Source organism: Canis lupus, chromosome 14, assembly GCF_048164855.1.
Source record: "Canis lupus baileyi chromosome 14, mCanLup2.hap1, whole genome shotgun sequence".
Lineage (NCBI taxonomy): Eukaryota > Metazoa > Chordata > Mammalia > Carnivora > Canidae > Canis > Canis lupus.
The window spans coordinates 18,812,128-18,835,930 of record NC_132851.1 but is presented as its reverse complement, the minus strand read 5'-3'; the positions used below and the strand labels follow the sequence as shown (position 1 = coordinate 18,835,930).

At 36.5% G+C, this 23,803-nt stretch overlaps 1 protein-coding gene across 1 annotated transcript; it reads right to left on the bottom strand.

The window, feature by feature from the left end:
- Positions 1 to 1,670: 1,670 nt before the first annotated feature.
- On the bottom strand, positions 1,671 to 22,796 carry MED30 (mediator complex subunit 30). The gene is made up of 4 exons (XM_072774301.1): positions 22,505 to 22,796; positions 14,075 to 14,233; positions 12,000 to 12,104; positions 1,671 to 2,059 (listed from the first exon to the last, which is right to left on the bottom strand). The coding sequence occupies exons 1-4, from the start codon at positions 22,679 to 22,681 to the stop codon at positions 1,964 to 1,966; spliced, it is 537 nt and encodes a 178-aa protein (XP_072630402.1). The 5' UTR covers positions 22,682 to 22,796; the 3' UTR covers positions 1,671 to 1,963.
- Positions 22,797 to 23,803: the final 1,007 nt, after the last annotated feature.

Below are 23,803 nucleotides of genomic sequence, written 5' to 3'. Positions count from 1 at the left end.
GTAGACTTGTAATTGGGTAAACCGGTATCAGTTCTGAGGGCTAGGAGTACACTCCCAGAATTTGGGGCTATAGCCCTGCAGCTGAGTGTAGTAGCTGCACTGATTATTGCTTCACAGTGGAGCTACCCCCATAGAACTAAGGCCCAAAAGAGGCGATTCCCACATTCCCTCCAAGAGTTGAGTGAGTTTGTGGCATCTTGAATGATCTAAGGAATTGAATATGACAAAACAAAAAAACATTTGCTTAAAACAAGTTTTGTAACTGCTTTATTAATCAATACTAATTAGTCAATACAAACACCAAATTTGCAATAGTAACCAGCAATCTACCATGCAACGAATGTACTAGTAGTGAACATCTGTAAAAACCTTGCATGTCCAATTGGTGATAGGTTAAATAAAATGTAATACCCTTAGATACTACAGATTTCTGAGGTAGATCGAATTATCGGCCCTAATTCTTATCCCTGTCCTAGCTTCTTATGCCTGTGCTTGAAACTGCAGTGCCTCCTAGTGTGGGCAGTTAACTCCTCATCTAACACTGGGCTTGCTCAGAACTGCCTTGACACATGTAAGTTAGAGGGTCTAAAGAAACCCATAGACGTGGTTAGGCTTGTCTTCTTATGGTTGGTATAGGTGGGAATCTATAGAACTTAAAATAAAATTTAACCTAATTTTTGAATAGGTAGTATTTGCATGGTATAAATTTCAAAGGTACCAAAGGGTTTACAGTGAAAAGCAAGCATCTTCTTTACCCTCATCCTCAATCACCCAAGGTCTCCTCCCCAGGAAGTGTTTCCAGGTTCTTGTGTAACCTTCTGGAGAAATTTTATCCATACATAAGAGAAGTCGAATAGCAGTATTTACTATTGAGTGAACCAGGCAAGAGATAGCGGCTTCTGGATCAATCTGAAAAGCTGAATCTCTTATTTGAGGATACATTATTTATAATCTGAGAGATTAGCTCCCATAGGCAGACCTACAAAGGACTTAGTATGGATCAACTATCAGTCTACAAAAGCACTTGTCATACAGAGCAATCTCATTTAAAACTTAAAAATTTGCTGTTTCCAAAAGGGATTCAAGATTACTTTAGGGTGTATCTGAAGAATCAGGTAGGATGTTGCTTCTTGGGCTAAAGCAGGTAGCACATAAGCACATAGTTGTGATTTCAATTTTTTTTTCTTTAAGATTTAATTTATTTATTCATGAGAGACACAGAGAGGCAGAGACATAGGCAGAGGGAGATGCAGGCTCCTAATGGGGAGCCTGTTGTGGGATTTGATCTTAAGAGCTTGGGATCACGACCTGAGCCAAAGGCAGCCGCTCAACCACTGAGGCACCCAGGTGCTCCTGATTTCAATTTGTGCTAGACTCAAATTATTTTATTCTCTCCCATTAGAGACAGACCATTCCAATTAAGACCCAACACTTGAAACACATGGTAAAAGTAATTTTCATCTATTTATAGCAATATACAAGTTAGCTATTTTCTCATTTTAACTTGTTTGGGACTCCACATTAAAAAAAATTAAGCTGAAATGGTGATTACATGTTAATCTTAATTAGTTTGTACCACAGATAGACTGTACTTGGTGTTTTCATTCGCAAAAATGTTTAAACCTTTAACTCTCCTCAGAGGTTAATAAAATGAGCAAAACTACCATTGATCAAATTGAAAAATTTATTTACAAAACTTTTTTTGATTAAAAAATTCAATTCATGAAGATTAATCAAAACATAAACCCCATCAAAATTTATTACAATAATCTTCTGTAGAATTAATAGCTTAAAAAAAAACAAACTGCCAGTGAACACTGATGTAAAACTGCAATGTAAAAATAGGAACTTTACTTCTGGTAAGTAGAATAAAAGCAGATAAATAATCTTTTTCAAAGGGAAAAAATACTTGAGGGGGAAAAAATGGTATAACATGTGTAAAGCCGGAAATTTAAATACCAGCTTAGTTTCTCATTGCCAGCATGGCATTTAGATCCCAGATGAGATTTCGTAATTGATCCATAATTTGCTTCAGCTGTTGATTCTTCTGTTTGAGTTTCTGTAGAAACAAAAGAATTTATCAGAAACGTTTCATGAATTACAGACCATGAAGTTAGAAGATTAAAATGTCAGAAGTCAGAACTCTAATGATCCAGACAGAAATTAAGCTAACTATTTCCTGACTGCAGAAGGTCTCAATCCTTCTCTGACCACAGGAACCCTCTGAAAGGCAGAGTGAATTCTGATTCCACCCGCAGAGGCCCCTGGCTCCAGTCCCTGCCTCCCGTTTCCACCTCCAGTCTCCACCATCAAAGAAATTAAGCTAAACATTTAATTGTTATAAAGCCTAGGATAGAGGTTTTTCCAAGATGCAGTATAATGTAATGGTCAAGAGCACAACCTCTAGAGTCAGCTTCTCTGGGTTCATACTCCCCTCCTTCACTAACTAAAGATAGGAGGCCCAATTACTTAACCTCTCTGTGCCTCAGTTTCCACATCAGAACAATGGAGGTAATAATTGAGCCTACCTCGTAAGAGTTGGTAAGAGGACTAAAAGATTTGATTGACATAACCATTTTAAAATTGGGCCTGGCATATAAGTAAGCATTCAGCAAATGTTCCTCGTAGACACTAAATGAAAAAAAACTGTCAATATAGGAAATAAGGTTTAATGAAAATACAATGCCTGATGGAAGCAGTCTTTCAAAAATGTGGCAGAAGTCACTGTTTGCCCACAGCATGAAGTATGATCCACTTCTGATTGTGAAAACTGAAGACAAGTGGTGCAGTCTCTGATGTAATCTTTTTCACAACTGAGATCTGCTGGATGCCCTGAATACCCATGACCTGCAGCCCACAGCTCTTTGTATCTGGGTTTCTACTAGACCACAATTTATTAATTTCTCTTTAAGCATCTGTCCTTCAAATCCTATGTGGCAAATATCTGCTTAGGTAAAACAAAATAGAGAATTTCTGGTCAAAGTATTTACTAGTTATTATAATACTACTACTATTCCGTAATCTTTTAGAAACATTACATTAGGAAATAATATCTTTAATTAGATAATTTTGAAGATACTATATTAAAATATACTCCTGCTAAAGTAGCATATATGTTCATTATAAAGGGTCCTAAAACTCTTCGTTTTGATTTCATTAAAGAGCCAACTAAGATTAACGAAGTTATAGAAGTAATAGAAAGTAGCTTAAAGGGAGGACCAAGAAACTCTTACTAGAAAACAGAAAAACAATTTACATAGATTTTAATATTTAATATTAAATGTAATTTGTATTTGAGAAGAGAATACAGCACAGATATCAGGACACACAGTACACAGGGCATCTGCACAGTATACAGTATCATAAGGCTCACTTTAACATTGTTTTTGGGAAGGAGATACGGTTGGTATTTAGTTACTCAGTCTCCTTGTTGAGCTTTCAGATGGCCCATCTTCTGGGCTCTGTTGTCCTAAGTGTGTGGCAGTTATTTAAGCAACTGTGTACAGAATCTAATCAAATGGACCCTCATAACTAGATGAGGTGATGGGTGACCAGATGGCTGGTACCAAGCCCATAGAGTCTTTTCCATCCTAGAGACCAAGAAGTGGATGTTTGTGCCAGCAATCAAGGGTAGTAGCAAACAGAGGCAAGAAGAGTCAAGGTGCTCTCCCATATCCTGGGAGGCTGGAAACCTCAGTCCCAATTCTAACTTTGCCTCTGACTTGCTATTTCATCTTGGATAAATTCCTCTTCAGTTTTCTTATGAGATGGCATCATATAATTTATGAGGCCCCTGCCAATTCTACTTTCCATACATCCAGACTGAAAAGGACAGTTATGCAGACACACGCTGAAAACCAGTTAGGTTTATTTCAGTGAACTAATTACTGGCTTCAGAATGGTTCAGAGTCAGCTGCCCCATCACGCTGAGCCGTCGCTTGCTCCCCTAGCCATGAGAGACTACAGCTCCTGCAACGTCCGCTCTCAAACCTAACTTTTCAGGGAGAATGGAAAAGAACTACTGAGTAAGAATAAAAAGAAGAGAAACAATGTGGGTGAACTTAAAAAAAAAAAAAAGTCTTATTTGAATTAGCACCTTCTGACATACTTTGAATATACTTACTTCTAAGTTTCAGAACTTTGGAATGGAATTCTGAGACTGTAACACTTTCTGTTCTATATTTACCGAGGGTATATTATGTACCAGGCTCTGGGTTAGGCATTGTGAGGGGAGAAAAATGAATAAGGAACAATCCCTGCCTTGAAGAAATTCTGCATCAAGGAGAAGGAAAATAATGCCCAAATGACTGGATTATATAATCTGGTAAGGGAGATGTTGTGTAACCCCCAAAGATAGAGACACTGCCTCTTATGGGTAGGGTCAGCAAACACAGGGATTAGAAAAATTGGTAGTGAGAAGAGTGGAAGGAGGATAAACTTGGGCTTGGTGGTGGGTAATAGGGACCCATTAAAATTCTTGAAGAAAAAAAATATGATTTCAACTTAAATGAAAGAGGTTAACTGGGCAAATGTGTGGGATGGATTCTCCTGAATAATTGGTCAAAAAGCTGTCCATGGAAAAAGAAGGAGCAATGATTTAAATTTTACAAACAATTGAAAACCATTATTCAAAGACCAAGTCTAGTAAAATAAGCTCACTGGTCAAATTTTCAGTATAAATTACTAGAAGGAATAAAATTATATTCTTGGATAGTTAAAAGTACACTTTAAAGTCAGTATCAAAACAGGTCTGAAGGCTTCCACAATGGATGCATCACTGGCATAAATGCATAATTTAACCAATAAGACTTTTAAATACTCATTTGGAAATACAAATTCTAATATAGTTGTTTTATTATAAAAATTAACCTCATTCTTAAGAAATAAAGTAAGAGAACTAAAAAATGTAGGGCATTTTCAAGGTAATATTCAACTTCAGGTAATAATAATTTAAAAAAATATTTTAATTATATATATAATAATAGGTACAGGTAATAATAATTTAAAAAAAATATTTTTAAATTATTTATTTATTCATGACAGACACAGAGAGAGGCAGAGACACAGGCAGAGAGAGAAGCAGGCTCCATGCAGGGAGCCTGATGTGGGACTCGATCCTGGGTCTCCAGGATCACATCCCAGGCTAAAGGTGGTGCTAAACCGCTGGGCCATCGGGGCCGCCCAAAAAAACATATTTTAAGGCACTTGGAAAGTTGTTCTCAAGATGCCACAAAGTTTTCAAATTAAAAAAATTAGCATACAAGTAAGATACCTAGAGCCAAAACACATCATGACACTATCAGCAGCAAAGCTGACAGTTATGCTTATTAGTGCTTAAATTGTAAATAAATTTTCATGACATGATACAGGATTTAATATATACAGTCTTGCCCCTGATTGATTTTAACAGAGGTTGACAGCTGCTATTATCAAAATCCATCAGCTGTGCCTAATTTGTTACATTAACAGGTGAATGTGTAAGTAGAGCACTTAAAAAAATATGTTTATGTTAAGTCATGCCATGTCATTTAATATTCATATAAGGGCTGTGACCATTGGTCAAAAATGCTTTAATTTTTAAGTGCATGGACTCAATTATGTCAGCCCTGTAAAAAATACTCACATGGTTCTTCAATTTCTCCATCAACAAAACAGAATTCATTCTGATGTCCTTAAAACATATAGTCTCAAACAGGTGTTTGGTCTTTACTTGAATATTAGGGCTTATGGATTCCAGAATTATGAAGAGAAAATGAAAAGTATTAAGCCAAAAATCTGACTATTGAAACTCAGGCCATCCTATCATACCAGAATTTACATCAAATACTGATTACAAAATTTTGTACTCCCAAATTTCATGGCCTATGGTAGGTATTGGTGGCATATATACATTGTTAGAAGTCAGACAGACCACATATTAAATAGTAAACATACCATCAATGTGGTGTTCTGTACAATTTTAAGTATACAAAGATGTAATATATTTTAAAAATGAATGAAAGTTAACTGAGCGGTGCATAAAACTACTTATTTTATGTAGTTTATTTAAAACCAAAAATACACATTGTAATAAGCTTTTGAGTATTTTTAATTGAATGCCAAGAATACAATTTTATTACTGATTATATAGGTCCATAAAACAACTTAATCGTTTAATATAAAAGCAAATGTCAATGTGTTAAAAATATGGTCTGATTTTTAAAGTATTTAAATTCCAGGTTTTTTTTTTTTTTTTTTTTTTTTGTAAATATCAAAACAAATGAGTACATGAAAGGAGGGTACTGCTTTGTTTCCATTAGTCTTCTGTCCTCATAGAAGACATTTATCCATTTGTGTGAAATATGCACAGTGGTAGACAACACATCTGATTCATGACAGAAACTCCCACACTTAGAATGATGACTGGCACAGAACAGGTACCCAAATATACAAATATTTTAATATTCTATTAAAAAAAAACAAAAAGCCAAGTCAAAAGCTTTCCAAATCCTAGAACAGAAAAAACAAACAAGGAAAAAAAAATTCCTAGCAGTCATTTTGCAGCTTATTCTTTTTTGTTTGTTTGTTTCCCAGTTAAATATGGCTTGTTGGTATGAAAAAAAAAATACATATATGGCTATTAAAAATTATTCATTTTAATATTCTGTATCAAATTACTTTGATGTGTATTACTAGCTCAGATTGCTGTGAACCTTAAAGCTCTCCTACTACCACCACCTAATAACTAATAACTTAAAAAAAATGTGTAACAGGGAAGAGAATTGATAAAAATAGACAAAAGGAATATAAAAATTTAAGTTTATGAATATAGATATTTATAAGTAGTTGAAAAGTTAAAGGATTTAAACTTTATTTTTTAGTAGCATCTGTGTGATTATATAATTAGATTAGGGCACCATTTTACCATCTGTAGGTAGCTATTAACAAAACATTCTTCATAGAAACATTCAGCTGTGTGAGCCATCAAGGCAGAAAGAAAAATATATCCACTGATCATGACCTTACTCAGGGTTACAAAAATGTTCTATTATATATTTTAATCTTGTAGAAGGGAAGTACAGTTGGATGAAATTGGAAGAAAAGAATAAGTAATGTTAGTAGCACTAATTATACATAACTTATTAAGAGTTAAAATATGTGTTACATTCAATTCACAATTACAATGTTTTATTTAAGAAGTTAGTTAAAAACCTCTAGATTAAAGAAATCCACTTTGCTTGGTTTTTAACTATTCTTTTCTTCTTTATTTTTTGGATTTCAGTTTGAGTTAACCAAATCTTAGTCCTCCCCTCCTCCCTTTTTCTTAAAAATCTCTCATTTACTAATTCCCTACTTCTGTTTCAAAATATAGTAATAGTTCCTAGGAAGTCAGAGGTAGTTAAGAAGCCATCAAATGAGGACTTTCCCTGCCACTCAAGATACTTTCCCCCTAAATTCTCTTTAAAAGAATAATTCCTATAGAAACATAGGGCTAAACTTTAAATTTGTTCAATTCAAACATCTAGATTCTTTCTTCTTTGTAACAACCTTCAGTTTAATGTTAACTAAAACAAGTTCTACCCCAAAGTTAGAAGCACTTAAAACAGCAAAATCATCAGATTCAATGACTTAATCAAAGAAAGAGTTCTTAAATGCCTGAAGTATAATGGGAACACAAAATCTGAATATGGGCTTTTATTCCATAAATAGACAAATCTTCAGAAATACTGTGTATCTATTCTGTGTATTGAATAAACTTGTTGCAGATAAACGCTGTGGACTAAATTCATGCGTTTATCTCTTCTTTTCCGCAAAACTTTAGTAAAATGGCAAGAGAGGAATGAAAAAGCTATAATCCTATGTGGGGAAAAATGATCAGAAAGGAATCTGTAGCAGATGCAAGGTGGTAGTTTTAGAGGAAAAGTAGAAGGAGAGTGGCAAATGACTTGGGAGGAAACTACAGCCCAGGTGGATTTAGGGACACCAGCCACTGAGAACAGGCCTGCTCCTCCATGGAGACTGGAGGCAGGTGCCAGGGCAACAGCACCAGGTGAGGCCTGGGGATTAAAAACTGGAGGAACAGCTCAAAGAGCTCCAGGGACTAGCAAGAGTCCCAGATGCACACTCCTACTCCTCATGAACAGGTGACTGAGTACTCTCTCCCTGTGCCCTGCCCCACCTCTAAGGATTAGGAGCTGTGTTTTTCTATGAAACTGAACCACAATGGCTGTAGATTCAGTGCCATCAGAACGGCAGAAGGAAAGACAAGAGCATCTTTATGTAGGCACTGGAAGATTGTTCTCTGAAGAAACTAAACAGCCTTAAAGAAAAAAAAATCCTGAGAAAATGATAATTGGGGTCAAACCCGCAAAAAAACCAACTTGCTTCCCAATCTCAACATGGTGAAGTCCACTCACAAAGCCTATTATTAGCTTTCTAGTGACTCATTCTTAAATATAAATGGCTCATGATTAAGCATCAGAGTTCATCAGGTCTTAATTTAGAGCCTCAATCTGGAAAGACAACAAAGTGAAATAGAAAGGGGTTGCAAACTATGGCACATGACCTGTTTCTATAAGGCCTGTGAGCTAAGGATGGTTTTTACATCACAGCAAAGATCTTATATGTCCCATCCCACGAAGCCTAAAATATTTATTATCTGGCCCTTTAGAGTTTGCCAAATCCTATTTGAGAAGATTATGGAAGAATACCTTCAAATTTCTGAGGGAAATTAATTTATAACATAGAATTTTATAGCCAGCCAAACTATCAAGTGGATAGCTTTGGGAAGACTAAAACTTAAGTCCTTATATTTCTTCTGAAGAAGCCCACTAATGTATGTACCTTACCAACAAGGCAATAAACCAAGAAAGAGGAAGACATGAGGCTGAGGAAACAGTGAGGCCAACAGAAGGGGCGAAGGGAGCCCTAGAACAGTGCTGAACAGCAGGCCTAGAGGGCATTCAATCCAGACCTACTGAGGAGATGGAGGACTCTGGGGAGAAAAAAAGAACCAATAAACTGCCTGATAATTTTGACTCTGTGGAAAAGCTGGAAAACAGTGCTGAGATGCTGCCCCAGATACATAATGAACCAAAAAATTTTTAAAAATTACAGAATTACTAACTCCAGTAGGACAAATAATTGTTCAAGGAAATGAGACCCCAGTTTAATATGTGGCTAAACAATAAATAATATTTATGTGCCTTAATAATACAAACACAATATTTATTGAATCCCAATTATGATATAACCGTATTGAAAAGACTGGGGGAAGAAAAGTATGTGGAGACTGGAAGTTAAATCCTAAAGTGGGGAAAGAAATTTTTTTATAACTTATCCTTCCTATCAATTATGCCCTTCCCTTAAAATTCACAAAATTCTAAATCAATAGCTAGTAGGATTTTTTGATTATATACTGTCAAAGTATTATTGTATTCTGATTATATGAAAGGTCTTTAAAAAAAAATCAAGAGTAAGTTATTCCTAAGCCATCAAATTGGAAAAGAAGAGGAAAAACTCAGAAATAAAAAGTGAAATAAAACATATATTTAGAAAAATTATACATTTCTTTATTTACACAGGCTTTTTTCCCCTAAAATATCATTAAAAGCTTTGGTAGAGAATAAACTATATATGTCATATGCTCTGCAGTCAAAGTTGCCATTATAATGCCGTTTTATTTATATACATATTTCATTGTATTTTATAATTATTACAGAGAAAAATAATAGAGCACATCTGTTGTGAATTAATGCATAGATTATCAACAGAAACATATAACACTTCTTAATGAATGCCTCATCTCTCTAGACTACCAAACACCATTTATTCTTTGAGATGTAAATTAAAAGTTCCCAATCCCCTTCTCCTTCCCTATAAATTTCTTACTGTAAGTTCTTTATACTCATTCATCAGTGTCAAATTTTGCTGGAAATATTCTTAATTTGTATTTCTCCTTTTATGAAAAAAATTAAAATTTTATAAAATCCAGCTTTTTCCTTTCTCTTGAGTTTTGATATATATTTTCCCTAAATTTTTCAATATTTTGTTTTTTCAGGTCTTATTTTCAACTCTGATATTAATTTTGACATATGGTATAATGAAAAACTAGGTAATTTCCCCCCAAAGTTTCTATTTTTAAAGACAGATTTTCCACACAATCCCTCTTCTAACACAATAAATTCTTATATACAATAGGACAAGTATTTTTCTGGCTATTATATTACTAATCTATCTATTCTTGTACCATTACTTCACAATTATTGTTTTTTATAATATTCTCTATATTACATTTTAATTTTTGAAGCAAAGAGTTCTATTTTATGGGAATTTCTTTTGATGTTTTAGTATACTCACAACAAAAAAAAAATTCCAATTTGGATCTTATTTGGATTTGTTTTTTCATTGTGCTGAGCTAAAATCTTATTATTTTATGTACTTTCAAGAGAATTCATACTCAAGACTGGTCATTTCTAGAATATTTACTGTCTATGCAAGACTTTGGTTTTTTGTTTTTTTTTTAAATTATCCAAAACTTCTTTTACGTATCATAATAAGTTTAGTCACATATATCATTGATAATTCCTAACTACTTAATATTAGTTGTAATTATGAATAGGATTTATTTTATTTTTTTTTAGATTTTATTCATTTATTCATGAGAGACAGAAAGAGAGAGAGAGGTAGAGACACAGGCAAGGAAGAAGCAGGAGCCCAACGTGTGACTTGATCCCGGGACTCCAGGATCACACCCTGGGCCGAAGGCAGGTGCTAAACCCCAGAGCCACCCAGGGATCCCTGAATAGGATCTTATAATCGGTTTATAACACTACAAGAAAATGGTATCATTCATATTAAGTCTTTTTATCAAACTCTTATTGACTCTAGTTGTTAATCAACTGAGTTTCTTTGAACTTAACAAGTCTGAGTTATAATATTATGTACAAACTTAACAAACATGTGTATAATATTATAACCCATTTCCCAATGTTTGTTTCTATTTCCTGTCTTTTTGTTCTGGCTAGAACTTCTAAAATAATAATAAACATAGTGGTATTGGTATACAGCATCTTATTTTCGGCTCGTTTTTAACAGAATTAGTTCTGTATTTCACCCATATGAAAATGTTGGCTATTTATCTGAAATAAATTTTTTTTAAGACTAATAGTTTTAAGTGTTCTTTGAATCAGTAACATTTGATTTCTATCAAATGTCTTTTAAATCTGAGAAAAAATTTTTTCCAATTTAATGCACTGATACTATGTATTATATATGTAAACTAAATTATCCTCATCTACCTCCAAAAACCCTTTCTGGCTGTGATGGATTGTTAATATCTCGATGAATTCTACTGACTAGAGTTCAGAATTTCAGGATCAGAGCTGGCAGTGGCAGGTGTGTGTGTGTTTGTGTTTGGAAGTGAATTAATGAGACTGGTATTTACTTATTGTGCTGTTAAGTTTTGGTAATCACAGGCCATGTTTCTACCACAGAATGAACTGACAACTTTTCCTATTTCTCTTTGTTTTATGAGAACTATCTGAACATTGTCTTCTAAACTTCAAAAAATATTCAGTAATAAATGCATTCAAGTTAGGAACTTTTGCAGGATGGAAGGTGAGGTTGGCTTATTGCTTTGATAACTCTCAATTTCTTATTCCACTGTTGAGATATTCACATTTTCTGTTTGTAAATTTTTATCATTTGCTACTCCAAATATATGCTGTAAGCTAGAAAGCTAGAATTCTGTCTAGAAAAGAAAAAAGTAAATGAGTTGGTGACTCAGTGCCTATGAAGCTTTTCTAAGAGCTTTATGGCATGATTTCTGTGATCTTTCTTTTGACAATTTGGGTGCATTTCTGCTTACCTTTTTAGTTCTTGGTTATACTCTAGGTTAAATATGCCACAGAAACAACTGTGTAATTCTATAATTCAAACTATGTCTTTGAGTTACATAGATTGCCTTGCAATTCTTACCCATAATTCTGAAATATAAAGTACACAGACTAATAACTCACTTTATTCACTTCAGCAATTTCTCGCCTCTCTTCACTAGCAAAACGAGGTGGGCCAGCCCGATCGTCATTCTTTGAGCCATCTTCTTCTACATATGGAATTAGTTGCTGGGAGTGGCAGACAAGAGTTAAAAGTCAAAAACATGATGCAAAGTTTTCAATTACACTGTATGCAAAATCTTTCTGATTAAGGTTAATTTTTATGCTTTTCACCTTGGGGTATATAAATAAACTGTATTTCACGTGATGGCCTAAAATAACAGCATTAGAAGTTTATCATTTTAGTGCCTCCTAGACATTACACGTTCAGGTTTCTTTTACAAACTAGCTCTTATAAAATTAATTGTTGCATACAGTTAAATAATAGACTACCTATTCAATCAGCAAATATTTAATTTTCAGACACTGGGTGAGATACTGCAAAAATGATAAGTAAGATATGATTCCTGCCCCTAAAAACAATTACAGTCCATTTGAGATAGAACAGGCTTTCTTTCATTTATACTAGAAAGAAAAGAACTTCATGGATGTGCATTATATGAATGTCATTTACTTTATTATCTAGAACCTCAATGTTTATGCAAATTTCTAGAGGTCTTCTTTTAGTTGGGAAAAAGTTTCTCATAAGAGAAAAAAATTTATATAGTAATGAAACATCTAGCAGAATTATAATGAAATACATATGGTTTGTGATAGGGTTTATTTGAAGCTCCTCATAAACATGACAAGAGATTTCAGGAATCATTTGGTCTCTACCATCTTATATCAACAATGCAGGAATACGCTAGAGGTAAACAAATGATACAACCGGGAGTCAGTCATCTGGCCAAACTTCTTCAAATTCTTGGGAAAAATATAAACTTATCCACATCACAACCATTCTTCCTTCCTTTCCTTTCCTAATGCAGAGCTGTCCTCCCTCCTAAAGATGATTGATTTCCCTTCCTGTGTTTTGATTTCTTCATCCTCCTGTCTTCATTATTTATCTCCCTATCCCCAACCTCTCCCTACTGTTTTCTTCCTTTATAATCTAAACATGTCTGGTCTCTTTCATTTAAAGGTTCTTTTTCCTTTTGTTTCTCTCCTTTTCCCAAAACCCTTGACACCAACCCTCCTTCCATCTACTGTTTTCCTCTTTTTATCTAACCTTTTTGAAAGATTGTTATCTACTTGTTGGCTTCAGTTCCTTATTTCCTGTTTAATCTTCAACCCATTGCAATCTGACTTTTTGTGGCTAACAAACATCTCAACAAAGCTCTGCTCATATATACCAACAATTTTCCTCGAGCAAAATCTACTGGATAATTTTCCTCCTTTATTTTCCTTGACTTTCTCTCCAGCACCTGCCAATGTTGACCACATTGCTGATCTTTCTCCTATAACTTTGATCACTTCTTTCAGGCCATTTTGTAGTGTCTGTTCATCCCTTACATGCTGATCACTCAGAAAGAAAGGACTTGTCACATGAAATTGTTCTCCACATGTAGTAAGAGAGCATCCAGACCTTCCCAGCTACTTTTGTTGGCAGAGACAGAACTTGTCAACAAGGGCCACTTATAAAAATATCATATACCTAGTGAACTAAAATACATGTTACCCAAGATTAAGTTTAAGAAATAGATTTTCAAACAAAAGTGATTCCGCTAATCTAAATTAATAATGATGAAAAAGATATTTCCTCTGTAAAGAACTTATTTGAAAGCCATTTTAAGAATATTTTTACAATACTATGAAAACTCTTTCTAAAAAGAAAAGAAAAAAGAAAAAATAAAAAAAGAAAATCATGCACTAATTTAATTAAATTGACCCTGGCAGCAATAATAAACTTGCCACAAGACAACTCTTTCCTCCCAACAAAAATTCAGTACAGGCTTGGATGTTCAAATCTACAAGTTATTAACATGAAAAGACAGTACTAATTCTATGCATAAATAGCATATTTTCACCTTCTCTAATCAATAGTAAGACCAATATAGTTCAAAATCTGAAAATATTGTGAGAAGACAAAGAGAAAAGGGGGAAAAAATTACAAAGGTCTGGCATCTTACATTCACCTTCCCTCTACCCCTATAACTTGCCTCCACTGGAATGGGATCCATTCCTCCGCAGTTTTCATTGCATTTGTCATAGACCAATCTCAGCTTCCTGAAGAGAATGGAAAGTTGGCGAAGATGATCTTGTAGCTTTGCTAGCCGGTCTTGATATGTTCCAGTATGGTAAGTGACACCATTTGGCAGCTTTTCAGGCAAAACAAGAATAAGACAGATATGAAGTAACGGCAATTGAGATTTTCTGTAAGTAAAGCTAGCAAAAGAGAAATATTTTTAAAGCACTGTGTAAAAGCAAACTGTTTTTCACAATTAATCAAGGGTAATTTTAAGAATAATTCTTATTTGTTAGCTCCGTGGTGTCTGGCTTCAGTGCTGTAAACCAGCCCTAGAAAAAACTCTGATCAGCTGAGATACTTTCCCCACAAACTGTGTATTATAACTTTAAAAATAATGCCACAATTTTAATATTATTATTACATAAGGGCAGCAAGCTGCTGAACTCGAGTATGGGAAGTTAAAAATAAAATACAATTAAAAGAAAAAGAAGCAGCAATAGAAACGTCCAAAGTGATGATCAGGGCTTTTCAGCAGAAGAAAGAAACAGTATACTGCTGCTATAGCAAAATAATCTCAAAATACCTTAACTATAAGGTAATTAAGATGCTCCAGACATGCACTAAAACAGAAATCTGTCACCAAAAGTTTTACCACAAAAAGGAAATCAACAGTAGGAGAGAGAGATGCAGATCAATCTGTACTTGGGCATCATTAATAAATTATTATAATAACTGCTTATAATCATAGCTCTGTCTTGGATGCTTATATATTTTTTAATTCAGGAGTTTTATCAAAAGATGCCAAAAGTATGTGCCAAAAGGATAAAATTACAGACACATGGCGATTGACTATTATTTAGAACTTGTAACTAAATGCACCTTTTCTTGCACTGCTGAATCTCATGAACAAAATCTTCCTTTCTCTGTACATCTCTGTACATCAAAGTATTCTGTACAGCATTTTATTCCCACAATTGGATCTGTTACATTATACCATTAGAATTAACATTTAGACCATATTTTCTAGTACACAAGATGGTTTGATTACTAGCATTCACTTATATACTATCTTGGGGATTAAAGTGCCTTAAGACCAAGACACTAACTACTACCCAATAGCTAGAAGATCAGCCTTTCTAAACCTGTTTACTATTTTATTTTTTTAAACATATGAGGTAGAAATGCAAAAAAAAAAAAAAAAAAAAAAAGTGCATGGTACAGAATTTGGGAAAAAAAGAAAACAGAACACTATCATTACAAGTAGATAAAACAGTAAACATAAAAAAAGACTGGAAAAACCTACACACAGTTGATAAAAGATGCAACAGGGAGATCTGCTTGAATAACTTATTTTTTTCTTTTCTATCATTTTCAAATTTCCTGCAGTGTCACAGTTTGAAAGTTAAGGAGATGGATCTTCTGAAATTATTTGAAATCAGTTCAGAAATTCTCAAGCATTAAAACACTCTGAGGCCAGTATCTCCAAGAAACATTATAAAATATCAAAGGCTGAATCAGTTAAAACTTTTATTTTTTTAAATATTTTATTTATTTATTCATGAGAGACAGGAGAGAGAAAATGAGAGAGAGAGACAGAGACAGAGACAGAGGCAGACACATAGGCAGAAGCAGGCTCCATGCAGGAAGCCTGATGTAGGACTTGATCCCAGGACTCAGGGATCACGCCCTGAGCCAAAGGCAGACGCTGAACCATTGAGCTACCCAGGCGTCCCAGTCAAAACTTTTAAAAAAATGCATGACAAGTTCATCCACCAAAAGGCGTTCAACTAAATACAATGTAGGATTTCTCATGAACTTTCACAATCAGAGAAAAGTTTTAAAGGATCCTTGCTTTCCTGTTTGGGTGATAATAAGTGGTATAATGATTACATCTTGCATAAAGAAGAATTATACCTTTACCTGTATCTATATTTATTAGGTTTAATACTTGGCCCATATCTTCTACTTTGTGAAGACTGTAAGTTATTCACATTTATATCCTGTATTTTGTATAGTGCACATCCATGGAAGAAGGTTTTAAAGTACAGTCTGAATTATTTTACTTCAGTGATTTTATCCATAAGTCTGTACTTAAGATTCACTAAGAAGTGTGTTATGTAAAATAAGTAAATCCTTTCATAAAGAAAAACAAAATCCTTTGAAATGCAAAGAACACCCTCTACAAGTTCACCCACTCAACCAAGTTTGGGTATTTTCAATTTTTTTTTTTTAAATTCATTTATGATAGTCAGAGACAGAGAGAGAGAGAGAGGCAGAGACATAGGCCGAGGGAGAAGCAGGCTCCATGCACCGGGAGCCCGATGTGGGACTCAATCCCGGGTCTCCAGGATCGCGCCCTGGGCCAAAGGCAGGCGCCAAACCGCTGTGCCACCCAGGGATCCCAGGGTATTTTCATAGATAGCATCAGATTCTCAAAGAAGGGAAGATTTAATTCCTTCTAAAAATTCCTGCATGCTTTTCATGTGTCAGGCAGTGTTCTAGAAGCTACAGGAAGTAGTGAACATGAGAGAGACAAGGTTCCTCTACCACAGAATATAAGTTGTAATAGCGCCTAAGATCTCTTGGTATAAATCCACAGTATACATGTTTAGCTGAAAAGTTCATCAGTAACTATCTCACTCTTGAATGAAGAGTGAGAACTACTCTACTCTACTATCTACTAACGAAGATCTGTAAATATATGATCATACCCTTTGACACCAGAAAGGTGTTCAACTAAATTCAACATCCGTTCTTAAAACAAATATAAAACACAGAGTAAAAAACTTCCTAGCACTATAAAATACCTTTATCTCGGTTAAAAGGTCAGCACCAAGATTAGTGTGGGAACATTAAAAACCTCATCACTGAAGTCAGGAACAGAATAGGAAGTCTACTAAGAGCACTAATACTACTAGTGAACACTGTTCTGGAGGCTCTGGCCAAGCCAACTAGAAAAAAAGAAAACGTTTTGAAACATTAAAAAAGGAAGTAACATAATCATCAGTATTTATTGATATGATATAAATGATATGATACAGTGCTACAATCAACGAAAGTAAAGAGTGGGAACAAAATAATATAGAGAAAACAGCTTTACTTTCATATATGAAAACGAAAATGAGAAAGGAAAAAGACCCCATTTATAATAGCAGCCATAAAGATAAACGGTAGATTTAAAAATTTCAAGATATAGATGAAAACTTAAAATTCCTCACAGGGACACACACAAAAATATATTTGTGTTCTTAGTAAGACTCAACATCACTCTGATGTAAAGTCTCTCTATGTTAAATCAACCTAATAAAAGGCTAACAGGTTTTTCTCAGAACTAATCAAGCTGATTCTAAAATATGGGTGGAAAAATAAATAAGGACATCCAGGGCAATTTTAGAAATAAGTGTAAACAAACTATGGAGTCACAATAAATCTAAGATAGTTTGGGATTACTACGTAAAAGGCAGCCAAATGGAATAGAGCATCCAGAAACAGACTTGTTTGTATAAAGTAGCATGGAGGAATGAAAAAGAATTATTCGCCCTTTTTGGAAAATGTAGGGCTGGGGCCATACCTCACACTTTATAGAAGGATAAATTCCATATGGGTCAAAGTTTTCTATGTAAAATTGAAACAAAACCCAGAGACCTTCCTGATTTTGAAGTGGGAAAGTTCTTCCTAACTTGACACACAATGTGAAATCCTAAGAGACTGATAAATTCAACTGCCTTAAAAAGTACATACGTATGCCAGAACTTCCGTAAGCAGGGCCCAAGCGCAGACGACAGACCAGGGAAAAGAAATACTCGCAAGTTCTATCACACAGATCAAGTTTTTCTAATATGTCATAGCCAAATCGATACACTGAGGGAGAGGTTAAAGAAGACGCCCCCAAAAGGGCAAATAATATGAACAAGCAGCTAGTAGAAAAGGAAATATAAATGATTCATGAATATACGAAGAGACGCTCAAACTCATTCAAACTAGGAGAAACATAGAGTAGATTTTCTCCTATCATGTGATCAAAGGTTCAGAAATAGAACCTTGCTGTCAGAGCCCAATTGTTGGTCTTGGTTAGGACGTGGTAGCATAAGGTGGCACAATGCTCCGTGGAGGGCAATTCATCGAAATTCATCTAATTACAGAAGCACAGAACCACTTCTAAGAATTTATCCTACAGGTATACTTGCACATTTATGTAGGAGGTTATTCATTGCAGTATAATAGTGAGATTAAAAGCAACCCAAATGCCGAGAGAACTGTTTGAATAAATCATAGTATTTCCATGCAGTGTATTCCTGTATATACACCTTAAAAGGAAAAGGAAATATATTCTGTACAGATATGAATAAACTCCAAAATATACTGAGTGAAAATAGGAAGGTGCAAAGTGTTGTGTATAATATACTGTTATTTGTGAAAAAAGGGGGAAAATGAAAGAACAAACATGCACATTGCCTTAAATATGCATAGAATATCCGGAGTTATACACAAGAATAGTAATAAAAAGCATTAACATTCACTGCCTGTGGAAAGGGGTTGTTTGTTAGATAGCTAGCAGACAGGGATGGGAGAGATATCGTTCACTGTCATGTCCTCTTTTAATTTCTGAATTCTGAATATATTAAATATTAGTTTTTTTAAGATTTAAAGGATAACAACAACAACAACAAAAAAAACCCTTAAAGGATAACAAAACCAAAGCAGTTATTTTCTTACGCAGGGAATCTTAACCTGGGACCTAGCAATCCTTGAATAAAATTCCCCCTCATATTTTTTTCACCCTTAAGCTTTACTCAGAGCATATACATGTACATTTTTCTCAGAAGAGAATCTATACTTTTCATCAAATTCTCAAGAGACTAATGGAGACCTTATAAATAAGGAACCACTTCTCTAAAACACTTAGAAATAATCTCAGCAGTTTGTATTTATGGCACTTCATCCTTCTGGATTAATAATATAGAAAACAATTTAAAATTTTTTAATACTTCAAAAAAGGTATTAAGAACTAACTAGATTACGTATGGTCCTGGTTTGTGCCACTTCTTCCAATGATTGGGTTATGAAGGATCATGTTGTTGTTTCTTTTTTTGAGCCAATTATGGCATGCCTGAAAGGGTCTTACATGAATTAAACCACGGAATTCACAAAATAAGAGGCCCAACGAGGGTGACTGGGTGACCGGCACTGAGGGGGGCACTTGATGGGATGAGGTGTTAATGCTCTATGTTGGCAAATCGAACTCCAATTAAAAAAAAAAAAAAAAAAAAGAAAAGAAAAAAGAAACACATTAAAAAAAACCCTCAAACCAAAAAAAAAAAAAAAAAAAAAAAAGAAGAAGAAAAAAAAAAGAGGCCCAATGAAATAACTATCATAGTCCCTCACAAATTGGTTTTGAATATATGTCCAAATGTAATCTAGTTATTGATTATATATTTTCGAAAGACTTTGGCTCTTTTAGTGTAGGTCTTGAGTGTGTATTATATCTCTGTTAATTCTATACAAAGTGTTTGACAGCATGTTAGTATTATAAAGAGATTAGTAGGAAGAACTACTAGGTATGTGTCATGTTTGGTAAATTCTTCTCTTTAAGCCTATTTCCTTAACTGTAAAATAAGGATAAAAATATGTCTTAGAACTGTTTTTACAACGGTGTGCCTGACCAAGAAAGTACTTGATAAATGTTAGCTGTAAGATCTATTAGTCCTAATTCAGTACCTAGTGTATAGCAGGGTAAAAATAAATATTTACTAAATTCTAAAAACCATTTAATCCTACTTTAATCATTTTTAGATATTAATTTTTAAAACTACTGCCAACAATTTCATGTCTTCTCTGATTCCCTCTGTATTGTGTTTCACACTGGCACATTGATATGGTGAAGAGATTTCCGTGTACCTGAATTACTGTTATAGTGCACCGACTGAAATCAGAGTTCTAACAGTGTGAAGACCAGGTTTCAGATTTACCCTATCACTGACTAGCTTTGGACAAGTCACTTCACCTCTTTAGCAGAACCCTCATAAAACAAGAACGATACCCACATCACAGAGTAGTAAGATAAGCAAGCATTAAAATTAAGCAGTAAGATAAGCAAAATGGTACTGGAACAACTGGATATCCAAATGACAAAAAAAAAAAAAAAATGCACTTGAATCCACATTTATGATACTATACAAGAAAATATACTCCATGTGCATCACAGACCTAATCCTAAAACTATAAAACTTCCAGAAAAAAAAAAAAAGAGACAGGAGAAAACATTTGTCCCTTGGGTTAGGCAAAGACTTTTTAGGTACAACACCAAAAGCAAAATCTGTAAGAGAACAAATAGGTAAGTTCGATTCCATCAAAGTTTAAAATACCTGTTCTTCCAAAGGCCATGTGAAGAGAATGAAAAGCTACAGACTGGGAGAAAGAATCTGCAAGCAAAAGGACACATACCAACAAGCGCGGTCAGGAGGAGGAGTACCTGGGGCCCTCCAACACTGCTGATGGGAATGGAGAATGGGGCAGCCACTTTGGGAAAGCTTCTCAAACCCTAGTTATTTGCCATATGACCCAACAGTTCCACTCCTAAGCATCTATCCACTCAAAAGAAATGGAACGTGTTCACACAAACATTTGCAAAGTAAATATGCATAGCATTACTTATAACGTCTCCAAAGGGGAAACAGCCCAAATACCCATCAACAGATGAACAGTCAAATTCTAATTTATTCACACAATGGAGCACTATTCAGCAATCAAAAGGAATGAACTATTGATATGAACTATATGATACATGCTGAACCAAAGGAGCCAGACAAAAAAAACAAAAACAAAAAAACCCCACAAAAACCCCCAAAAACAAAACACAAAAACTACATAGTGTAGGATTCTATTTATATGAAACTCTAGAAAACGCAAACCAGTTATGGTGCCAGAAAGCAAATCGGAAGTTGCCTGAGGATGGAAGGCCAAAAGCAAAGATTTCTTTTTTCTTTTTTTAATTTATGATAGTCATACAGAGAGAGAGAGAGAGAGAGAGAGAGAGAGAGAGAGAGAGGCACAGACATAGGCAGAGGGAGAAGCAGGCTCCATGCACCGGGAGCCCGACGTGGGATTCGATCCCGGGTCTTCAAGATCGCGCCCTGGGCCAAAGGCAGGTGCTAAACCGCTGTGCCACCCAGGGATCCCCAAAAGCAAAGATTTCAAAGGCACCTGAGGAAACTTTTTTTGGGGGTGTGGATGATGGTTTCTTTCTTTCTTTTTTTTTTTTTTTTAAAGATTTTATTTATTTATTTATGAGAGACACACAGAGAGAGAGAGGCAGAGACACAGGCAGAGGGAGAAGCAGGCTCCATGCAGGGAGCCCGATCGGGGACTCCAACCGGGGTCCCCAGGGTCACGTCCTGGGCTGAAGGTGGTGCTAAACCGCTGAGCCACCCGGGCTGCTGGGATGATGCTTTCCTAAGCAATATATACGTGTGCCAAGACTTTATATATAAATGTCATTTTAATGTACGTGTGGCAGTCATACCAAAAACAAAAATGTCTAACAAAACTGGTTAGCAGAATCTGAAGTCTTCAGCTCCTCGAACCCTCTGAAAGTCTTTCTGCTTGAAAAAGAGGTGGAAAGTTAAGGCAGTCTAAGGAGGTCAACACAGTGAGAGGGCCACCTCTTTGCCCTGAAAGGGACAAGAGTTTGCCCAGGGAACTAGAGAATCCGGTCGAAGGTAGAAAACGAGGCTGCGCGTTTCTAATGGCTGAGTAATATTCCATTGTATTCGTAGACCACGGCTTCCACGTGGAGGGGCCTGGAGGGTATTATGCTGAGTGAAGTCAATCGGAGAAGGACAAACATTACATGGTCTCATTCATTTGGGGAATATAAATAATAGTGAAAGGGAATAAAGGGGAAAGGAGAAAAAAGTGAGTGGGAAATGTCAGAGAGGGAGACAGAACATGAGAGACTCCTAACTCTGGGAAACGAACTAGGGGGGGTGGAAGGGGAGGGGCGGGGGGTGGGGGTGACTGGGTGGCGGGCACTGAGGGGGGCGCTTGATGGGATGAGCACCGGGTGTTATGCTAGATGTTGGCAAACTGAACTAAAAAAAAAAACTAAAATAAATTAAAATAAATAAAAAAATAAAATAAAAATAAAATTAAAAAAAAAAAAAAAGAAAGAAAGACAACGAGGCCGCGGCCCTTGTGAAGTCGCCTGGGGAGCGTCACCTGTGTGCACATCACAGAGTCCCGGGGGGGCGGGGGCGCGTCCCCGGGGAACACTTGGAAGGTAAGCGGGGCGACGCGGTACCGGAGGTCGCCCAGGGAGCCCCGCCGACGCCCAGGCCCCACCGCCAGGCGACGACGGAATCGGCTCCCGTTCCGGGCGGGAGCGCCCCGCCTCCCCTCGCACCTGCATGTTCCTTAGGAGCTGGAAGATCTCCATGGTGCGGTACACGATGTCCTGCACCGTCTCCTGCCCGATTCGGCACAGGGACGCGGTGTTGACCTCCCGGGCGGCCTGCTGGGCCTGGGGCCCGCCGAACGGCCCCGGCGCCATCCCCGACGCCGCCAGCGGAGGGGTGGACATGGCGAGGCTGCGGCCTCAGGCCGGCGGGGCCGAGACCGGGGTCAGGGGGCCGCCCGCCGCCGGTGCCGCCGGCCTCCGCCGCGGAAGACGCCGACGAGACTCCGGCGGCCCGATTTCAAAACAGCGCCCGGGACTTCCGCCCACCGTGACGTAACACGTCACCGTAGCGTCAACGGGGACCGCCCCCCTTGGTGGCCCCTGGGAACCTAACCTCGGCGCCAAGCCGGCCGCGATTGGGCCGGACGCCCGGGTGGGGCGGGACGGAGGAGTCGAGTAGCCAATCAGCGGCTGCACCCCAGCCAGGGGGCGGAGCTCGTGCTGTGAGGCCCCTGGGGTCTTCTCCCGGGTTCTTTCCTAGGGTCTCGCCCTGTCCCTGGAATTCCTCCAAGAGCGCCTAGTCTGTGTTAGTTTGCTTGCGGAGCTTGTACTCGCGACGAGGCTTGCAGTATTGCTATCCTTTTGCAGCCAGGAAGCAGACTCAGAGGGACTAGTTTGACTTGTTTAGTCGCATGCACCTTGCAACTGGTAAAGCTGGGGTTTGAGTTTAGAAAACGGAATTCCTGGCCCTGCAGGCTTCACTGTAACCCGATACGGACTCTTCCTTTGCTCTTGGTCCCTGCTCAAATGTTGGTTTATTCGAAAAGCTTGCCTGATCACCCTATATAAAAATAACACTACACTCCCTTCCCCCCTCCCCCACCGCCCTACCTACTTTTCTGACTTTGACACTTATTACTGTCCATGTTCTGTATAATTTTCGATTTCTTTACTTTTGGATTTCCCCTCACCTTATAATAAAACGCAAACTCCATAAAAATAGACTATGCAAAAATAAAAAAATAAAATAAAACACAAAAAAACCCAGACTAATTATATTCTCAGCACCTAGTGATTGGCGTATAAAAGATGCTCAATAGCTACATGTTGGGTGACATAAATATAAGAAAACATAAAGTCGTTCTACCACCTACCTCCTACTGCCCGTATCTAAAGTAGGGGTTGGGGGCAAATGAAGAATGTGAAAAATAGTGATAGGCCCAAAAGTATTGCATTTTAAAAAGTATCTGAACACTCCATTAGTAAGGGCTTTATAAAGGAAATGGTAACTAAAAATTGTACAGG